Raw genomic sequence first — 17,654 nt, forward strand, 5'->3', positions numbered from 1 at the left:
ATAATGCAGAAAAAAATCCCAAAAATCAGACAACCTGCCCCGTGAGCAACCTATGGCAACAGTGGGAAGGAAAAACTCCCTTTTAACAGGAAGAGACCTCCGATAGAACCAGGCTCAGGGAGGGGCTGTCATCTGCTGCGACTGGTTGGGGGTGATACATATATATATATATATATATATATATATATATATATATATATATATATATATATATATATATATATATATATATATATATATATATATATATATATATATATATATATATGTTCACGTGTGTGTGTCCGTGTTTGTTCTCTGAATAAGAAACAGAAACATTTTCTCCTAAAGCCTGAATAAATGCCACAATAAGACCTTATTTTTGTGCTGTTGCTTAATAGCTGTCTCACTGTGTTAATCAGGTTGTTTTTACACAGATATGGAGTATAATCTAATTAGGGTAATTGTTGTGTTTGCATGCTACTTTAGACAATTAATCTCAGTTAAGTGTTCACGTGAAAAAACAAGCTTGAGATCAAAGAAAGCAGAGTGGAGGTGTAAATGCAGGAGTGGGGTTTTCCTTCCTACATTTCAGCTAATGAGGCAGCGGTCAGTTCTCTGTCTCTCTGCTGTGATGAGCAGAAAATAAGGCTTGCCGTCATCAGCGATGCACAGCCATCGTCCGGTGAGAGTAATAGCACTGCCTCCTTGTAAACACATCAGCTGACAGAGGAGAGATGAATGAGGCACAGTGACATGACAAGCGGGCTGACTGTTGCAACATTTACTTTTCAAAAATGTTCGTGCATCGTAAGCAAGGGTGTCATGATTCCACCCTACAGCCCTGCACTACATTGCAGTCCGCCAGCCCAGTGTGGCAGAGGTGTGGCTAATGCACACCAATATGAGGATGGATTAGAAAAAATACATTATAGGTGAGCTTGTTAAAGGTGGCTATAGTCATAGCCAGTCATAGTCACTCCTTTCATCCCTTTTAAACACAGGGATCTCTCCATCATTACACCATGACAGCTTAGGTATCCTGTGGAGTTTTCCTCAGAAGAAACCTAATATCACCAAACAGGATGTGGCAGGCTGCCAGGAGAAGGCGATGAAGCTTCTTCCACGGAATTCAATTTTCTGCACATATTAAGGATTGTATAGTGTGTTACATGAATTTATTTATCAAGACAGTCTTATATATCGACAGTCTTAATTTGCCCTAAAGCCAGCTTTTCAGATGAAACTCACTGCTTGTTTTTTAAAATAAATGAATTATATAATTATTGTCCAGGCTATGCAAGTACATGTTAACAAAGTTAGAGCACAATTGTGACACATTGCAGACAAGGTGAGGTGAAAGCTATTTAACCTGTTTGATGCACTTGTCTAAGCATGGCAGGCAAAGAATATCAGTGGGGTTACATATCATTACTTGGAACTCCAAGCATCAGTCAGAACTTTAAGAATAAAATGAGAGCGAAAAACAGGATGCATTGATTTGCAGATGGGCCCATGCATCAGCGTCCAGCATGCCTGTTCAATAATTAATTGAAACAAAACGAAGTGTGGGTTCTTTTGTTCTTTTTGCAGTCACAGCAGTGTTGCTGTGTGTAATTGTGGCTTGACATCATCAAACATCACACAGATGGATGCTGATAGATTATAGATGGATGCTGTCTCTAGATGGATGTGAAGACACAAGATTAAGAGAAAAAGTTTGTCATTTTAGATTATTTGCTGTTAAGGATTACAGAGCTCCTAGGAACCACTCGTTCAATCTTATTATGTCTCATAATATTTTGTTTGTAATAACAGGGAAATTTGATTAGAGGGGGTTGTATAATATCAAGTAGCTATATAATTGTGTGTCTTCCCCAAATAAAGGTAAAGTACTTTCAGCTGCTCCCTTATTTCCCAAGGGGTCATCACAGCAGATGGATCTGCATAATTTACTCCGGATGCCCTTCCTGATACAATCTTCCCATTCATCCATGCTTGGGACTGGCACTAGGAGTACACCAGCTTGTGGACCCCTCATGCTGGGTGTTTTGTCTCATCCTGGTCTTTACTAGCAAATAAAATGGCCAGAATATCATCATTAGATATAAACCGGACTTAGTGAGCAGACTTAGGTAACTGTGTGCAAGTTTAAAAGGTGTTTTGGGTTGAGTAAGATATGACACATAGGTCTATTAGAGATGAGAGAGAATACTAATACTCATATATGGGTGGTGAGTACATAGCATGAGGTCATCTAAATTTTTAAGATTGTCTTACCTTCTACAGAGATAAATAGGAGCTCAGCTGGTTTACCAAGGTGGGGCGGTACAGGTGAAGAGCGGGCAGGCAGGTTTTGAGCTGATGAGTTCCTTTACAAGATTCAGCGGATCAATGCAATGGAGTGATGCTGGTGTCATCCACAGCCAAGAGTGGCTTGAGCAGACAGATTTTCAAGGCAGATTCTAGGCAGGAATAGCTTTGAGACAAGGAATTAACCATGGGAGTTGGTCACCGTAGCAGCGGTGATGTACTGGCGAAGAACAGTGCACTTTTTTGCTCTTCGTTTGGGATGTAGTTTGGGAGGTAGAGCAGGTCATCTACTAATCAGAAGGTTGGTGGTTTGGAGGTTTCCCTGGCTGCTCCAGTCTATATTGAAAGTGCCTTGGGCGAGATACTGAACGTGAATGTAAATGTCAGATAGAAAGCTCTTAGGCATAGACAAATATAACATAAGAACCAGTCCATTTACCATATGGAGGAATCCAGACTGCTGACAGGATTAACATCTTGTCATATGTAGGTGAATAAGGACCCAAATGCATACTCACAGGCAGTCAGGATTAACATTAAGCTCATCTTTAATTTATTAAAGCTCAAATAAAACAGGAAGTTAAAAAAGCAAGGCAACAGCTAACACAGAGACAGAGACTGAGGCACAAAACATGGGGAACATATTTCTCTCCTGTCCTGGGAGAGTACTCAGCAAATGCCATGCTGATTCATGTTATGGAGTAGTACTCTATGATTCTGCTTTTAGCTGCTGATCACATTTCTTTACTGTGGAATTAAACTCATTTAAAATCATTTGTAGCTATCATCAAAGACATAAATCTTTGCAGCTGCAGAATTCTTGCCTGAAATGAAAAAACAGGGTGATACTTTGAGCGTTTTTAGACTTGGCCATTATGTGTGTGTTTAACAAGTCTTCCCCTGCTGACAGTGACGGATGTCGGGGGCTGTGCCCTGGGTGGGGACACCTGCTTTAGTGGAGCCAAGGTCACATGAGGCTGGGAGTATGATGCTTAAAGCTGATAATCAAACAGCAGCAGGTGGTGCAGATTATCTCTTTTTTTGTTGTTGTTGATTTTTTAGATGAAATACTGTAGGCTAAACCCATATCCAGCACAGCGTGGAGCATTGTTGATATCGGGATCTTTGATCTCCCGCATTTTGCATTGATATATCAAATGAGAAATGATGAATGTGGGTAATTTGGCAGACATTATTCTGGTGTATGTGTATCTTAGGATCTGTGTGTTGTGTCTACGACGTTGCACGTGTTTGTGTTTTGATTTTGGTCTGTTTGTTCTCGCCTTTCACTGGATTTCTGCATTTCCTTTTATCACTGTGTGTACTTATATGCATGTGTGCGCATGTGTGTATTGTATATGTGTGTATATGGTCCTGCCCTTGCATCTGTACATGTGTGACTGTGCGTGTGTGGGAGCTCCTGTCTGATTGCCATGGTCTTCTTACGCAAACACTTATGCAACAATGCAGCCTGGTGGCTGATCTCCGTTGTATCGTGTGTGTGTGTGTGTGTGTGTCTGTGTGTGTGTGTGTGTGTGTGTGTGTGTGTGTCTGTGTGTGTGTGTGTGTGTGTGTGTTTGTGTGTGTGTTCAGCCCTTTTTTGTCATGCCCAGGCATTACTTTCTCTAAAACTGAACAAGTCGCTGTCCTCTTTGAGGAGAGAGAAAGTGGTTTAGTGGTTCTTTTAGATTTTTTTTTTTTATGTCGTCAGCGTGAACTGTATGCTCGAATCTGATCTGTGTGTGTGTGGACATGTTTGCCCTTGTGAATCCATGTGTGTCCTTTCTGTCATATGTACACATTCCTGGCCATGGGTGTGTTTCTATAAATGAAGGGTATATTTATTTTTGTCATTTTTATTCATGTGTAAATCAAAGCATACTGTATAAGGCATTCTACTTCTATCATGTTTTTGTGCTCATTCTTTATATTATGGTATTAATGTATTCTATTACTGCTAATGTTGCTAACTACTAAGATCTTCTGTACTGTTATTGCAATTGTAATCATAAAAATTAACACTGAAGCGTTTAGATTACTGGGGCAATTAAGATGGTCCTCTCCAGCAGGGGGAGCTATGTGTCTGTTAACTAAGTGGAGGGCTGTTCTCACCTGCATAAACTGTATGAATGTTGTGTATACCTGGACAAGTTATTTCATGTGCTCTCGAGTCATAAAAGTTAACACTAACTGTTGAAAGAAATTGCCCCGGGGTGGAGAAATTTGCCTTTTACTTCCTAAATATTTTTCTTTGGTCACAAATGAGTTTTTTTCTCTGACTGCTGACAGTGTGAGCTGCATTGCAAATATTTCAGAACCTTTTCATTACTTTGATGGGAGATGGGGGTTTTTCTCACTGAATACTTACACACTGTCTTCTGTCCTTCCCTAATCTTTTCTCAAAATTGAACTGTCCTATATTCATGGAATCTGATGTGCCGCTCACATTTTGGGACAAGAAAAACAAATGAAGTGGAATTATCCTTTCTGTAAGATTGAGGCTCATCTTTAATCATCTACTACTGCAGTCACAAATGCACAAATTCACACACGTCGGTCCTTTTTGTCTCCTCTTGCTCTTACGTCTTTCCCCTTACTGCTCCACTGTGACATTTTAACTTAAGCTTTTTCTTTGGCTTCTGCTGCAGTGAAAGGAAAAGAAAGTAAGATAAAGATTAAAGAATATTCTTGAAATATTATAAAACTCTGTGAGCTGCAGTGCAGTCGTGGAGAAGTTTGAAAATATTTAAGTCAGTGGAGAATGTGTATGAAGGAAGAAATGAAAGGATTCGCTGTATTTAAAGGATGCTTTGCCAACTTTTAGCACATCTTCAAAAGAAATGTGTATATATTACAATTATAAAGCTACAGGGAATGTCTGTGTGTGTGTGTGTTTTTGGTTGTCCATGTGTGTGAGCTGGCACATGGCTCACCATTTCCACAAACTCTTGGCTGGGAACCTCTACTGCTCATAAATTACCAAAAATATCAGCAAATCCCCCCAGCCTGCTACCAGATACTGCTGTGTGTGTGTTTGTGTGTAAGGTCTTCTTCTTCCCACATGCACCCTTTGTCCTGTCCTGCAGGGTGTCTGGCGGTGAGCTGTTCGACCGAATCGTGGAAAAAGGATTCTATACAGAGAAAGACGCAAGCACGCTGATCCGGCAAGTCCTGGACGCCGTTAACTACCTGCACAAGATGGGAATCGTGCACAGAGACCTGAAGGTAACACACTCAAACACACACACACACACATTCCCTGCTTCTTCACTGAGGTTTTACCGCACGTACACACAAACACTCACTCTCCCATTCCACACTTTAAATCCACACAAGTGCTTCATTCTCACTTGACAGCCTGTGATTTACTGCTGCAATAAGGGCAGCAGCTCAACACATGCAGTGCATTGTGGGTGAGTATAGTGTGTGTCAGCTGTTTGAAGGAATGGGATTGGTCAGAGTGACCTCCATTAACCAGGACTGTGTAAAATGAGCAGTAAGGTTGTCTGTCTATTAACTGACTGAGACATTAGACAAAGTGACAGTAAATTGTAATCCAAAGACTCTTTCTTTCTTTCTTTCTTTCTTTCTTTCTTTCTTTCTTTCTTTCTTTCTTTCTTTCTTTCTTTCTTTCTTTCTTTCTTTCTTTCTTTCTTTCTTCAGCCAGAGAACCTGTTGTATTTTAATCCTCAAGATGAGTCCAAGATTATGATCAGTGACTTTGGTCTTTCAAAGATGGAGGGCAGTGGTGACGTCATGTCAACCGCCTGTGGCACGCCAGGATATGTGGGTAAGCCGGTCACACCGTCACCACCAACAGCCTGTCCTCAACGTTCTTATTTTTTTCCTCTTAAAATCACAGTTTATCCCCTCTGTTAGTGCTGTTACTGTTTTTGGTCATTAAAAGACATACAAGTAAATAACCAGTGTTAGCTAACATTAGCCAGAACCAAACAAAGGGACCTTTATTTGTTTTTGGAGATAAAAAAAAATCTATTGTGGTTTCGTCTGACAACTGTGAGCTAACCCTAGCTTACTTGTTTACACAGATAAATTGCAAGTTGTCTAAAGTCGCAAAATGCTGTAATGAGAGATGAAGGTCCAGTTCATCCAGACCTTCCATTTGCTTTCACATCTGGCATTACACACTAACGACTGCACAAAAAAAAAGAGAAAAAGAGAGTTTTTCACTGTAAAAAACCCCCCAAACCAGGGGTCTGCAACCTTTAACACCCAAAGAGCCACTTGGACCCGGTTTCCACGCAAAAGAAAACACTGGGAGCCGCAAATACTTTTTGAAATCTAAAATGAAGATAACACTGTATATATTGTTTTTTTTACCTTTGTGCTTTGTGTGAACAACTAAAGTAAGTAAGTAAAGTTTATTTATTAAGCGCTTTTCACAGACAGGCAGTCACAAAGTGCTGTACACAAATATTAAAATAAACAATACAATCAATAGACTTTATACACAATGTAAAAGATCAAATGTAAATAATGTAAAGAATATAAAATACGTAGATCAACAATAGGCTTGTTTGAACAGAAAAGTTTTTCACTGCTTTTTAAAAGAATCCACAGAGCAACTAAGGCGTGTTGCTTATAAAATCCATGAAGTGCTACAGAGAAAATTACATTTTATTTATGTAATTAACACATTTTGAACTCTTAAAGAAATATAACAAAAGGAAAGACACCCAGCTGAACTAAAATGATCCATGTAGCAAACCAAAACTGTTGTGAGCCGCCACCCTTTTAAAAAGTAATTGGAAAAAAAGCACTATGCCGCTAAAAAAAATAGATATTTGCAAAATTCTGCCTAAATATCTATTTTACCTTGTTAATGTGTGTGGCGGGGCGTGGTCTGCAGTGCCGCTGAATGGGAGTCGGAAGCACCTGAGCGGCACCCGCAATCACGCCTCGCCGCCTTAAAGTCTGTGCTCTCTCTGCTGTTGTGTTGTCGGGCTGTGAGCTGAAAAGCTACAGCCAGCTGTATGCGTACAGCAACCGTTTGTGAAAAGTGGTCAATATAGAGATGCTGAAAAGCGTGTTCATAGAAACATCGTCGGGTCTGCCGTGATATGTTTACAATGAGACTTCTGGTCCCGAACCTCTGCGCACAGCGTCTGCAAATCGGGGCTTTCATCTTTACGCAGGACTGTAAGCTGTCATCTGTGAGGCGTGAGCGGTGTTTGTTTTTAACATAGTTCATGGTGGAGAACAGCTGCCGACATAATGTGGATCCGAAGATCCATAATTGGCCTATCTGGGGTTGAAAGTCTCGATAAATGCACGGCGTTTCGGCGGGTATACCAGCTTCCGCGAGTGTGATGCTTATTTTGAGCGATAAAAAAAATTATAAAATATTATTTTATTTTTATATTTCAAAATCACAACAATCTTCCAATATAGAACTACAAGTTTTTTTTAAAAAAAGAACTAAACACAAATAAAATGCACTTCAGCTAAATACTTCTAATTTATTTTCCCAAACCAAGCGGAGCCGCAGTATAAGGACTAAAGAGCCGCGGGTTGCCGACCCCTGCCCCAAACTATCCACACCCCATGATTCAGTGGATTATGGAAGCATCTTTAGTATCAATAACTTGAAGTAATTGTCTTTTGTGTGACTTTAATCTGTCTCTCACATAATTGTGGAAGAATTTAGGTCCTATTTTCTTTATAAAGTTGCTTCACTTCAGTGAAGTTTATAGGCATTCATTTATGCATGGCTCTATTAAGGTCCCATCACAGCATTTCAGTCAGGTTGAGGTCTGGACTTTGAGCCAATGCTACACCTTGATTCTGTTCTTTTTCAGCCCTATTGCAGATTTGCTACTGTGCTTGGGATCATCGTCCTGTTTCATGACTTCATTTTTGTCAAGCTTTAGTTCTTGGACAGATGGCCTCACATTTGACTCATGAATACTTTGATAAACAGAGTAGTTTATGGTCGACACAATAGCTGCAAGGTGTCCAGGTCCTGTGGCTGCCAAACAAGCCCAAATCATTACTCATCCACCACCAAGCTTGAGAATTGATGTGTTTGTGCCATATTTGGTTTTCTCTCAACCTGGCAATGTGTCATGTTCAAAGATCCTCACTTTGGTGTGGACATTGTTCCATAGTCTGGTTTGTTCAAATGCAACCTTACATACCGAACTTGTGCTGCCACGTTATTTTTCGAGAGAAGAGGCTGTTTCCTGAACAAGTCATTCTTGTTCATTCGTTTTCTAAATGCCCTGTTAGGCCTGTAGAGTCTAAGATGTAGCTCTTTGGGTTCATTCGACCTTCTCCAAGCATTACAAAGTTTGACCTAGTTTGACTAGTTTGACTTAGCTGTTTCCGTAATGATTCCTGTGAGCCAACAAACACGTGAAAAATGAAATGAGCACATGTTGTTCCCATCTGACGCCGTTTAAACTTCCTGCATCATCTCTTTTCTTCCCATGTCATCTGGAGCAATGTGTGTTTGTGCTCTTCACACACCTCAGTCATGCTTATCACTCTGAGACAGACAGTCATGCTCTGTATCATATTATATCTCATTTTTGTGTGAATCTCAGTGTCCAGTGCGCTTAATCTGCTTTTAATCTGCTTGTGTGTTAGCATTTCTTTGATTGCGTGTTACAGAAGACAGAGGTTCGGTGATGGCACACACATTTGCAAAAGCGCTGACCAAACTCGCATAAACAGATCAGTCCCAACTATTCACACAGAAAGGTACATAAATGTTGAATCGTTTTTGTTGCAGGGCAGCTTTACTAAATCCAGCTGTGTGTCTGTGTAGGTTCTCAACGTCCATGTCATGGTGGACTAAAGTGCTTGAGTCGAAGCCACTCGCAGAACTGGAGTGGCTTTTTAGATGAGTTGGGAAATATCTTCAAGAACCTGAAAGAACTCCAGCTGTCTTTGACTCAAGCGCTTCAAAAACCCAGCTGTTCTTCGGGTTTTGTTTTGGTGTACTGTCTTTAAAGAGTCAGTTCACATTCTCACCCAGTCAGCAAAAAAAGTCGCATCATTTTACTTTGAAAGGTCTGAACTTTGCATCAATTTCTCTCATCTGCGAGAGGAACTCATGCAGTTTTTCCACTCAAGGTGCTTTGTGTGAAAATAGAATCAAAGAAGGTGACAATTTACAACTGCGTCTGAATGAAAGACTCAGTTTTCGTTGTTATTTTTTCATTTTATCATTATGAAAACTTTCAACTGTCAAATTTGCTTCTTCCAGCAAAAACGCTTGGAAATAGGACATAGCCAAAGAGAATTTAGCACTACAGGGTTAATTAAATGATTTACTATTAAGAAATAACACATTATGATTGTACCGTGATACCGACTCTGGACTTAGTGAGCTGCAGACACGGTGATCTCAGTGGGTAAAAATGCTCCAGTTCTGCGTCCAGAAAACCCAGAACAGACACACACACAATGAGTCAGATTAGACTAATAAACAAATGTAAGCACTCAGATTCAGCACAAGTGTGCAAAGTTTATATTTTGACTTAGATATGACTGGTGTTCCTTCTGTGTGTATGTGTGTGAGCATGCCAAATCTATTTCGAGAGCCTTGTGTATGCATGTGTGAGGTGATATTACGGTGACCTCGCTGTCATCAGTAATTTGCTCTGTCCAGGGCCTTCGGTAATGAGCTGCAGAGAAAGGTCGGGCCTGGAAAGCCTCCCTTACCGACACCAGCAGCACAGAAAATGGGTCTGAAGCTAACTAGAAGAGCTAGTTGGAGCTAGTTGTACCATGTATTTCTGCACCTATGAGAATCTGTACCTCCTGCAGAATATTTCCCACCGTGCACCGAACTGGCATGTGATTTTAATTTGAACAGACATGAGGTGTCTGCTTATTTTCTCTGTACTCAGTCTCATTAAACAGCCCCTTTTTCATATAAAAATCACACCGCAGTTGTTACTGGACCTCAAGCTGAAAAAGTAAAAACGCACTGTAGTTAGTTTTACCACCAAACTGAGGTCGTTTCAAAGCCGGTTTTCTCTCTAACCCCACTGTGTCTGCTTGTTTCTTCCTCTCTCTTTCAGCTCCAGAGGTTCTCGCCCAGAAACCATATAGTAAAGCGGTCGACTGCTGGTCCATTGGAGTGATCGCCTACATCTTGTAAGTACCAATTAAACTCCTTTATATTCCACTGTACAGGAAGCAGTTTCCATCAATCACCATGACTGACATCACCATAAAGCACATAAGCTCCATTAGCACCAGGTATCATATGGTCACGGTGGGAAATCTGAATTCTTGATGCCTTATTTATCATTCAAGTTGTGATAATCGTGTTCATTGCCAGAAATGCAGCCAAGTCAATCAGCTAAATACATTCACAGGTTTGCCTTGTATTTAGTCACATGACTGCTAACCATTAGCTTGTCCATCCATTGTAGACACGTGACGCTGTAAGGTGAATTAATTTTTTTTAATTAAAAAACAAACAAACTTGTAGATGAAACTATGAGCCAAATAGGAAATTGTTAACAAAAGTCATAAAACCAGTAAGAAGTAGGGTCATTTTCTCATAGATTTCTATACAATGAGACCAGAGAAGTTGTCCCCCCTTGAGGCCATGCAGGCTTTGAAATAACTGAAATAACCCATGTCTAGACGCAGGTATGAAGCAGTTGTAGGTTATTGTAATAGTGTTTAATTAGTGTGTTATTTACACCTTTGGTTTTCCTCCTGTGACACGTTTTTACCAAATCTTCCATCAAACATTATATCAAATCTCTGTGTAGCTATTAAAGTCATTTTACAAGTTCCCTTGGATGTAATCTTTGTAATTAAATCAAATGAAGGTCTTTTATAACAGCACAACAAAACAGCCATTTTCATACTAGTAGTTTTTTAATCATCAGCTGGGCTATGGAAACCTGCCTCAGCCATGTATGAATCACAAAATTGAAACACCTTAACTGGAAAATCTGTCTGTAAACATGCATTCCATTCACATCACATTTACACTCATTAAACGGACCTCCATCTAGTCTTTGTCACCCTTTTCATTCACGTAGTCGTGAGTAACTGCTCTGCAGTGAATACAAAAGCCAGGCACACGCAGTGACTCACTTTACCTTAGCCCTGCACACACACAAAACCACTGTGTCAGTTGTAATGTTTTTCCGACTACAAACACACAACCCTGGTTAGTTTGTGAATACTTGTCATGTACTATCAGTTGCTCCCAAGCACTGTGGAAGTGGAGCTGAAACACTTACTGTATAGGCGCCCTGTGCATCAGATTTTTAACACTGCTTGTATTTCTGCATGCATGTGTGATATGTTAGAAGATGTTGCTTGTACGTCGTCATCAGAGCTAGATGGAGATCTGCTGAATGGCCTTGTAAGGACTTGAGGCTTTGGACGAGATTTCATTTTCATTTTCTTGTTTTTCAGCAGTGTTGGTGAACAATGGAAACCATGTTTGTGTGCTCAGACTGCAATCTTGTTGTTGAGTACACCACTGTTGGAGTTATTTTAAGGTGTATGTTGCCTCTGCATCTTCATTTATGTTTAACACCTGAGGTCAGATGGAGCGATCAGAGAGCTCACAGTGGTTGAGAGGAAAGCAGGTGCAAACAAACTCACGTGACTCTCTCAAGCTGACTTTTTCTCTGTCTTTCTCCCATTTTACGCTGTACTTTGTGGTGAGTAGTGAAGTAAAAGCTTTTGCTAGTAAAAAGCTTTTGGTGGATTTGACAGGACAGTGGAAATGGCTGTGTGTGTGTATGTCCATGTGGTGCTGTGTGCGTGCAGGGTAAAAGAAAGAGCAATTCCCTGCTTGCAATTAGCACAATTAGCGTTGGGATTCAGACCTTGTTAGGTTTTAACTGCTGCTCAGGTGGAAAGATCACATCAGGTAATCAACCATGATAATCAGCCAGGATCCCGAGTGCAAGTGTATTTGTGTGTGTGTTCGATGGAGTGGAGGGTCAGCCGAGTAACGTGACAAGTGAGTCTTTAAGCAAATGAGAAAGCAAAAAAAACAAAACAGAAAGCCCTTTTCCCCTCACGGCAGGCAGAGTCCTCCTTCCTCTCTCGGTGCGTTTCCCTTTTATTCTTTCTTTCCGGTGTGTATCGATGGAGAACGGCATTTTAATGAGTTTTTATGAAAATCTCCTGGTGCATCCAGAACCTCGGTAATGAGGTGTTTTTGGTTGAGCGGCAGCTCTGCTGTTGCTCCGCTTTGTGTCGTTATGGAAAATCAAACTCGAACTTAAGTTCATTTGTGCTCATCGACACCAGGAACCAGTAATCTCATGTTAACGCGATTAAGGCGATACAGCCAACTACCACTGCTACTACACAGTCACAGTAATACACTGCTCTGAGTTCAAGTTCAGATGTTCAGATGTGACAACAATACCGCGACGCCACCTACTATTAATTCAAGTTTGCAAGTTTAGCAGGGGTACTGGAGGGTAGCAGAGTAACTGAAGTGCTTATATCTTGACTGAAAATTGTTCTTTGTTACCAGTGTTAAAGCGACCACTGCAAGCCACAGCCTGCCTTCACAGATGTATTCTGAAGTGCGGACATTCCTCCTTTTAGATAGTACCTTGGATTTCCTACAGCCAGACTCGTAGTCATGACAGTCAGCAATAATCTTTTACTAAGTTTTCAATAGGATGTATATTTGCTATCTTCACCACATATTTGATCCACACAAATCAGGGATGCATCACCATGACAACCAGAAAAACAGAGCTTTAAAAGAATTGAAGCTTGTACACTATCATCTTTTTCTAAACCTACCCCAGTACTTAACAAAGTTGTTTTTAGCGCCAAAGTCTAAATAGGTAATGCGTTATGATCTGATAATGTATTTCAAAAAGTGTGGTACACAACTGAGGCAAGCTATCTTGTAATTTCTTTAAGCAGCCTTTGGGAATAGTTCTCCAGGCTTCCTGAAGGACATTCAAAGCTCTTCTTTGGATGTTTTCTGCCTTTTGTTCTGTTCTCTGTCAAGACGATCTCTCACTGCTTCAGTAATGTTGAGATCTGGGCTCTGGTAGGCCACTGTGTGTTTTTCTCTCCAGGTCTGCTTTTACTGCATTGGCAGTGGGTTTGGGATCATGTCATACTAAACAATGAAGCCACTGCCAATCAGACTCTGACTTTTCTATGTTCATAATTTCATCAGTTGTCACAACAACACTGGCTGAAATTCAGCCCGGAACCACGACAGAGCCGTGTTTTGCAGATGTCAGTAGACACTCACTGTTGTACATACTGATGATGATTTGAACTTAAAATTTAAAATTCCTATTCATCAGTCCATAAGATCTGTTACCACTGATTTTTAGTCCAGTTCATGTGTAATTTTGTATACCAAAGCCTGGCTATCAAAGGCTTATTGATAGCACCCTTCCACTGAGATTATTTCTGAAGAATCTTCAGTGAACAGCAGATGATCACCTGCTGTGGCTATTTTTTTACGCCTGCCACATCTTCTTATGTCCCCCACTTGTTCAGTTTCTTTGGATTTTTTTTAAGAACACACTGAACATCATGCTGAGATATACCAGGTTTTCAGCTAAATAGCTGTTTGAGAATCACCTTGTTAGTGCAACAATACTGTTTTATGCCTGCCATTGTCTTTGGTATTCTTCATAGATTCATCTGGGAACAAGTGATGTGTTTGTGCAGCAGGCTTCTAGTAACAAAGTGCATAAAGATACAATTTAAAATGGGCTCTTTGCCAGTTTGTTGTCTGTGTAGAAACAACACTGGTTCATCCCTATGGGTTATGTGCTTTATTATGCTTCAGTGATTCAGAGCTCAGTGTTAAGTGACTTAACAAAAAAAAGAAACCTCGGAAAATCATTGGGTACAAAATGGGTGAAAAAACAGCCAGTGTACAAAGGAAAATTTTGATTTTTTTTTTGTTTTGTTATTACATTATTCTTATTATTCTTGGAAGCAAAATACAGAGAAATGAAGGGTGGGTGGATTTTTAAGTCAAATTGTGGTCTCTGCCATGAGTAATAAAATCCTTCCAGGCTGTAAATCTCTGAATAACGAGTTTATTGCCTTTTAAAAATTAAATATATTCATTTCATATTCAGGGATCCTGAAAAGAGAAAAAGAAAACCTGTCAAATTCATGTCCAGAAACACAAATCTGCCTGTGGCACTACACTGTTGCCTACATGTGAGGCATTTAAGGGACATGTGTAAATTGTAGCAACAAAGATTAACCTGGGTTACAGTATTCCCATACAGACACAGATCTAGTCTGTCTCTTATATGCACATATGTTAGCATTTAACACTATGTGTCCTAAGCAAGGCAGTCATATCAAAAGGGTGACAATAAGTAAAGAGACTGTGTAGTAATCAGTGAAATTATTTATTAATGAAAATAAGTGACTGTTAAAGATTAGACCAAAAGAATAAATATCTCGTCTGTAGGTTGTGTGGTTATCCTCCATTCTACGACGAAAACGACTCCAAGCTGTTCGAGCAGATCCTGAAAGCTGACTACGAGTTTGATGCACCGTACTGGGATGACATATCAGACTCAGGTGAGGCCTCCTCTTCCTCCTCCTCCTTCCTCCACCATCTGTCCTTCTGCCTCCTCAGTCCATCATGTAGCACATATGGCCCACACGCCACCTTTCCATCATAGTCGCTGATTTAATCTGCATGGAATAAAAATATGCGAGAGTAAGTGTGTGCGATACGTGGATTCATCCATTACCAGCACAGTTACGTGCAAAGACTGGAAGTAAAACCAGCATTCTGTTGGCTGGAAGTCTATTTCAGTCACCAGTCTATTGTGTTAGTGGGGATAAAATCGCATTTATGGACTGTCAAGAAAAGCTTTGTGCTTTCAGAAGTGTCAAGTTTCCTCAGAGCAAATAGAAATCACTCCTGCACATTGCTAGTAATATAGAATTAACAGAGGTCAACTTGGCTTATACAGTAAAAAACAGATGGTACGCACAGCCCAAGTTCTCAGTAGAAACCAAACAGTGCGTTACTCTGTGCAGCATCTGACATCTGAATCTATCTTTCCCTGATCGAAATGTCAAAGATTTTCAGTGTCTCAAAATGTTTTCTGAGCGGGTTGGTCAAGAATACAGTTTTATCGTAGTAAAAAACAATGTGGTGTTTATATGTTTGGTTTGTTTTTCTCCCAGCCAAGGATTTCATCAGCAGACTGATGGAAAAAGACCCAGCCAAGCGTTTCACTTGTGAACAGGCACTCAGACACCCCTGGTGAGAAACACACACAAGCATACACATGCGCGCACAAACACACACACACACACAACAGCATCACAAAAATCCATCAAATCAATATGGATATTGATGTGCATTCAGAAGTATTGACTAAGAAATTGTGTTTTTGTGTTGGTATATATATATCTCAGGATCGCTGGGGATACGGCTCTCTGCAAGAACATCCATGAGTCAGTCAGCCGGCAGATCAGAAAGAACTTTGCCAAGAGCAAATGGAGGGTAAATTTTGTTTACTGCAGTTTATTCTCTGTGGTTTTGGCTCTACTGCAATAGACTACATTACCCTATTACAGCTCCTCAGCCAACTGTTTTTAGAAGGTGAATCACTCAGCAATAAAAACCTGGCTTGCCTTATGGGTAAGCTCTACCTCTCAACAGCTATTTACCCCTAAGGAACTCAGAAGAAATAAGAACAAACTTCAGATTTCAAACAATTCCCATGTTCCACAAATGAAAATTATTTACTAGGTCATTTTAACACAATGTATTTTACCATAATATTACCTGGTTTTTGAACTCAAGAGTTTATGGTCTCAGTCATTAGTTTGACCTCTGTTTAAATACAGCTAGATGTTAATTTTTTAAACAATAGTTCCCATTAGTGTACAGAAGGATGATAAAGCAGGGTATACTTTAGTACAGACCTAAGTTGTGATGGCTCAGCATGCATTGTCCCAAGGATTCGTGATCAGATTTTTCCTTTTGTTTCTATGCTCTTCACAGCAAGCGTTCAATGCCACTGCCGTGGTTCGGCATATGAGGCGGCTGCAGCTTGGCAGCAGCATGGGGAGCAGCATTGACGCTTCCAACCCACCGACTAGGCCGAGTCAGACGCAGAAGTCAGCCCAAAGCCAGAGCCAAGCGGGCCAGAACCAGCCGGCTCAAAGCCAAAATACCGGCCAGACAGCGCAGAGCCAGAGCACCAGCGCTGTCGCCAACAAGATCTCTTCCATAGATAACAACATAGCAGCTCCCCACAAGGAATGTGAGTATGATTCAGTGGTGTCAGTGGCATCAGAAAGTTAAGAGAACATATGTGAGCTGTACATAGGAGTATGTAGTAACAGTGAATGAGCAAAATTTTAGAGCACAGTGTGGCAGCGCAGTGCCTTGCAGAGGCAATTCCAGAAAAACTACATTTACCTGATTATACTGAATAGGTGTTCCATGCCTTTGGTTTAACAACCTCCTGGGTTGCTTTGGCTGTATGTTTGGGGTCACTGACCTTCTGTATTATGCAACACTGCCCAATCAATTTGAGCATGAGTATGTCACTGAACACCTCAGAATTCATTCATCTGCTTCTGTCCTGTGTCACATCATCAATAAACACCAGTGTCCCAGTGTCACTGGCAGCCATGCAAGCCCAAACCCTCACACTGTCTCCACTTTACAGTTGGATCATGAGCTGTTCCACGCCTTGTCCATACTTTTTTCTTGTCCAAATATATATGGACCTAACTGTATTTCTATAAAACACTGCTTTTCATTATAAAAGTCAAATGTGCTGTTTGAAAATATAAACAGCAGGATTTCCGTTTTTTTAGAGGGGTAGCCCTGACAACAGATAGGAAATGATGTTAATGTAAGTACGGTACAAATTTACTCTTAATACCTCATCTCAAAGATGGAGCAGTGGGGTTTATTGGTGTAGCTCTAGTTACATCTTTGAGATAGACACACTACTGCTTTTACAATGACAGAAAAAAGAGAGACACGTACAAGGTAAGAACCTCATAAATGGATTGGATTTTAGTGCGAGAGAAATGAACAGTGGTAAACCTTGTTAAGCAAAGATTGAGTTAGTAGACGGCCAGGCTTATAATACAACTCTGAACAATAAAATTGACACTAAATTACATGAGCTAAGGGCCCGAACAGCGTTACATTTATTACCTACGTTATTTTGTATTTTTCCTCAATATATTTAGCTGTGCAGTGCAAAAGCTGTTTCATGTCTTCACTTCTTTATCAAACTGAAACTAATTTTATCTTAGTGATCCAGTCACTAGTGAGAAATGCAAGCCTATTGTTTTCTACTTCTTTTTAAAATCAAGGAGGGATTTCAGTATTACAAGCAGCTGATGCAGCTTCTCAT

At 40.3% G+C, this 17,654-nt stretch overlaps 1 protein-coding gene across 1 annotated transcript in view; it reads left to right on the forward strand.

Moving 5' to 3' along the window:
- Window positions 1–17,654, forward strand: part of camk1da (calcium/calmodulin-dependent protein kinase 1Da) — an 84,864-nt gene that overhangs the window by 60,931 nt on the left and 6,279 nt on the right. The window contains exons 4-10 of the mRNA XM_031735677.2: window positions 5,379–5,517; window positions 5,956–6,082; window positions 10,344–10,419; window positions 14,723–14,835; window positions 15,454–15,532; window positions 15,688–15,775; window positions 16,280–16,541. Coding sequence (XP_031591537.1) covers window positions 5,379–5,517; window positions 5,956–6,082; window positions 10,344–10,419; window positions 14,723–14,835; window positions 15,454–15,532; window positions 15,688–15,775; window positions 16,280–16,541 — 884 coding nt within the window. The remainder of the gene's footprint in view (window positions 1–5,378; window positions 5,518–5,955; window positions 6,083–10,343; window positions 10,420–14,722; window positions 14,836–15,453; window positions 15,533–15,687; window positions 15,776–16,279; window positions 16,542–17,654) is intronic.

This window comes from Oreochromis aureus, linkage group 17 (genome assembly GCF_013358895.1).
Source record: "Oreochromis aureus strain Israel breed Guangdong linkage group 17, ZZ_aureus, whole genome shotgun sequence".
NCBI classification, from domain to species: Eukaryota; Metazoa; Chordata; class Actinopteri; order Cichliformes; family Cichlidae; genus Oreochromis; species Oreochromis aureus.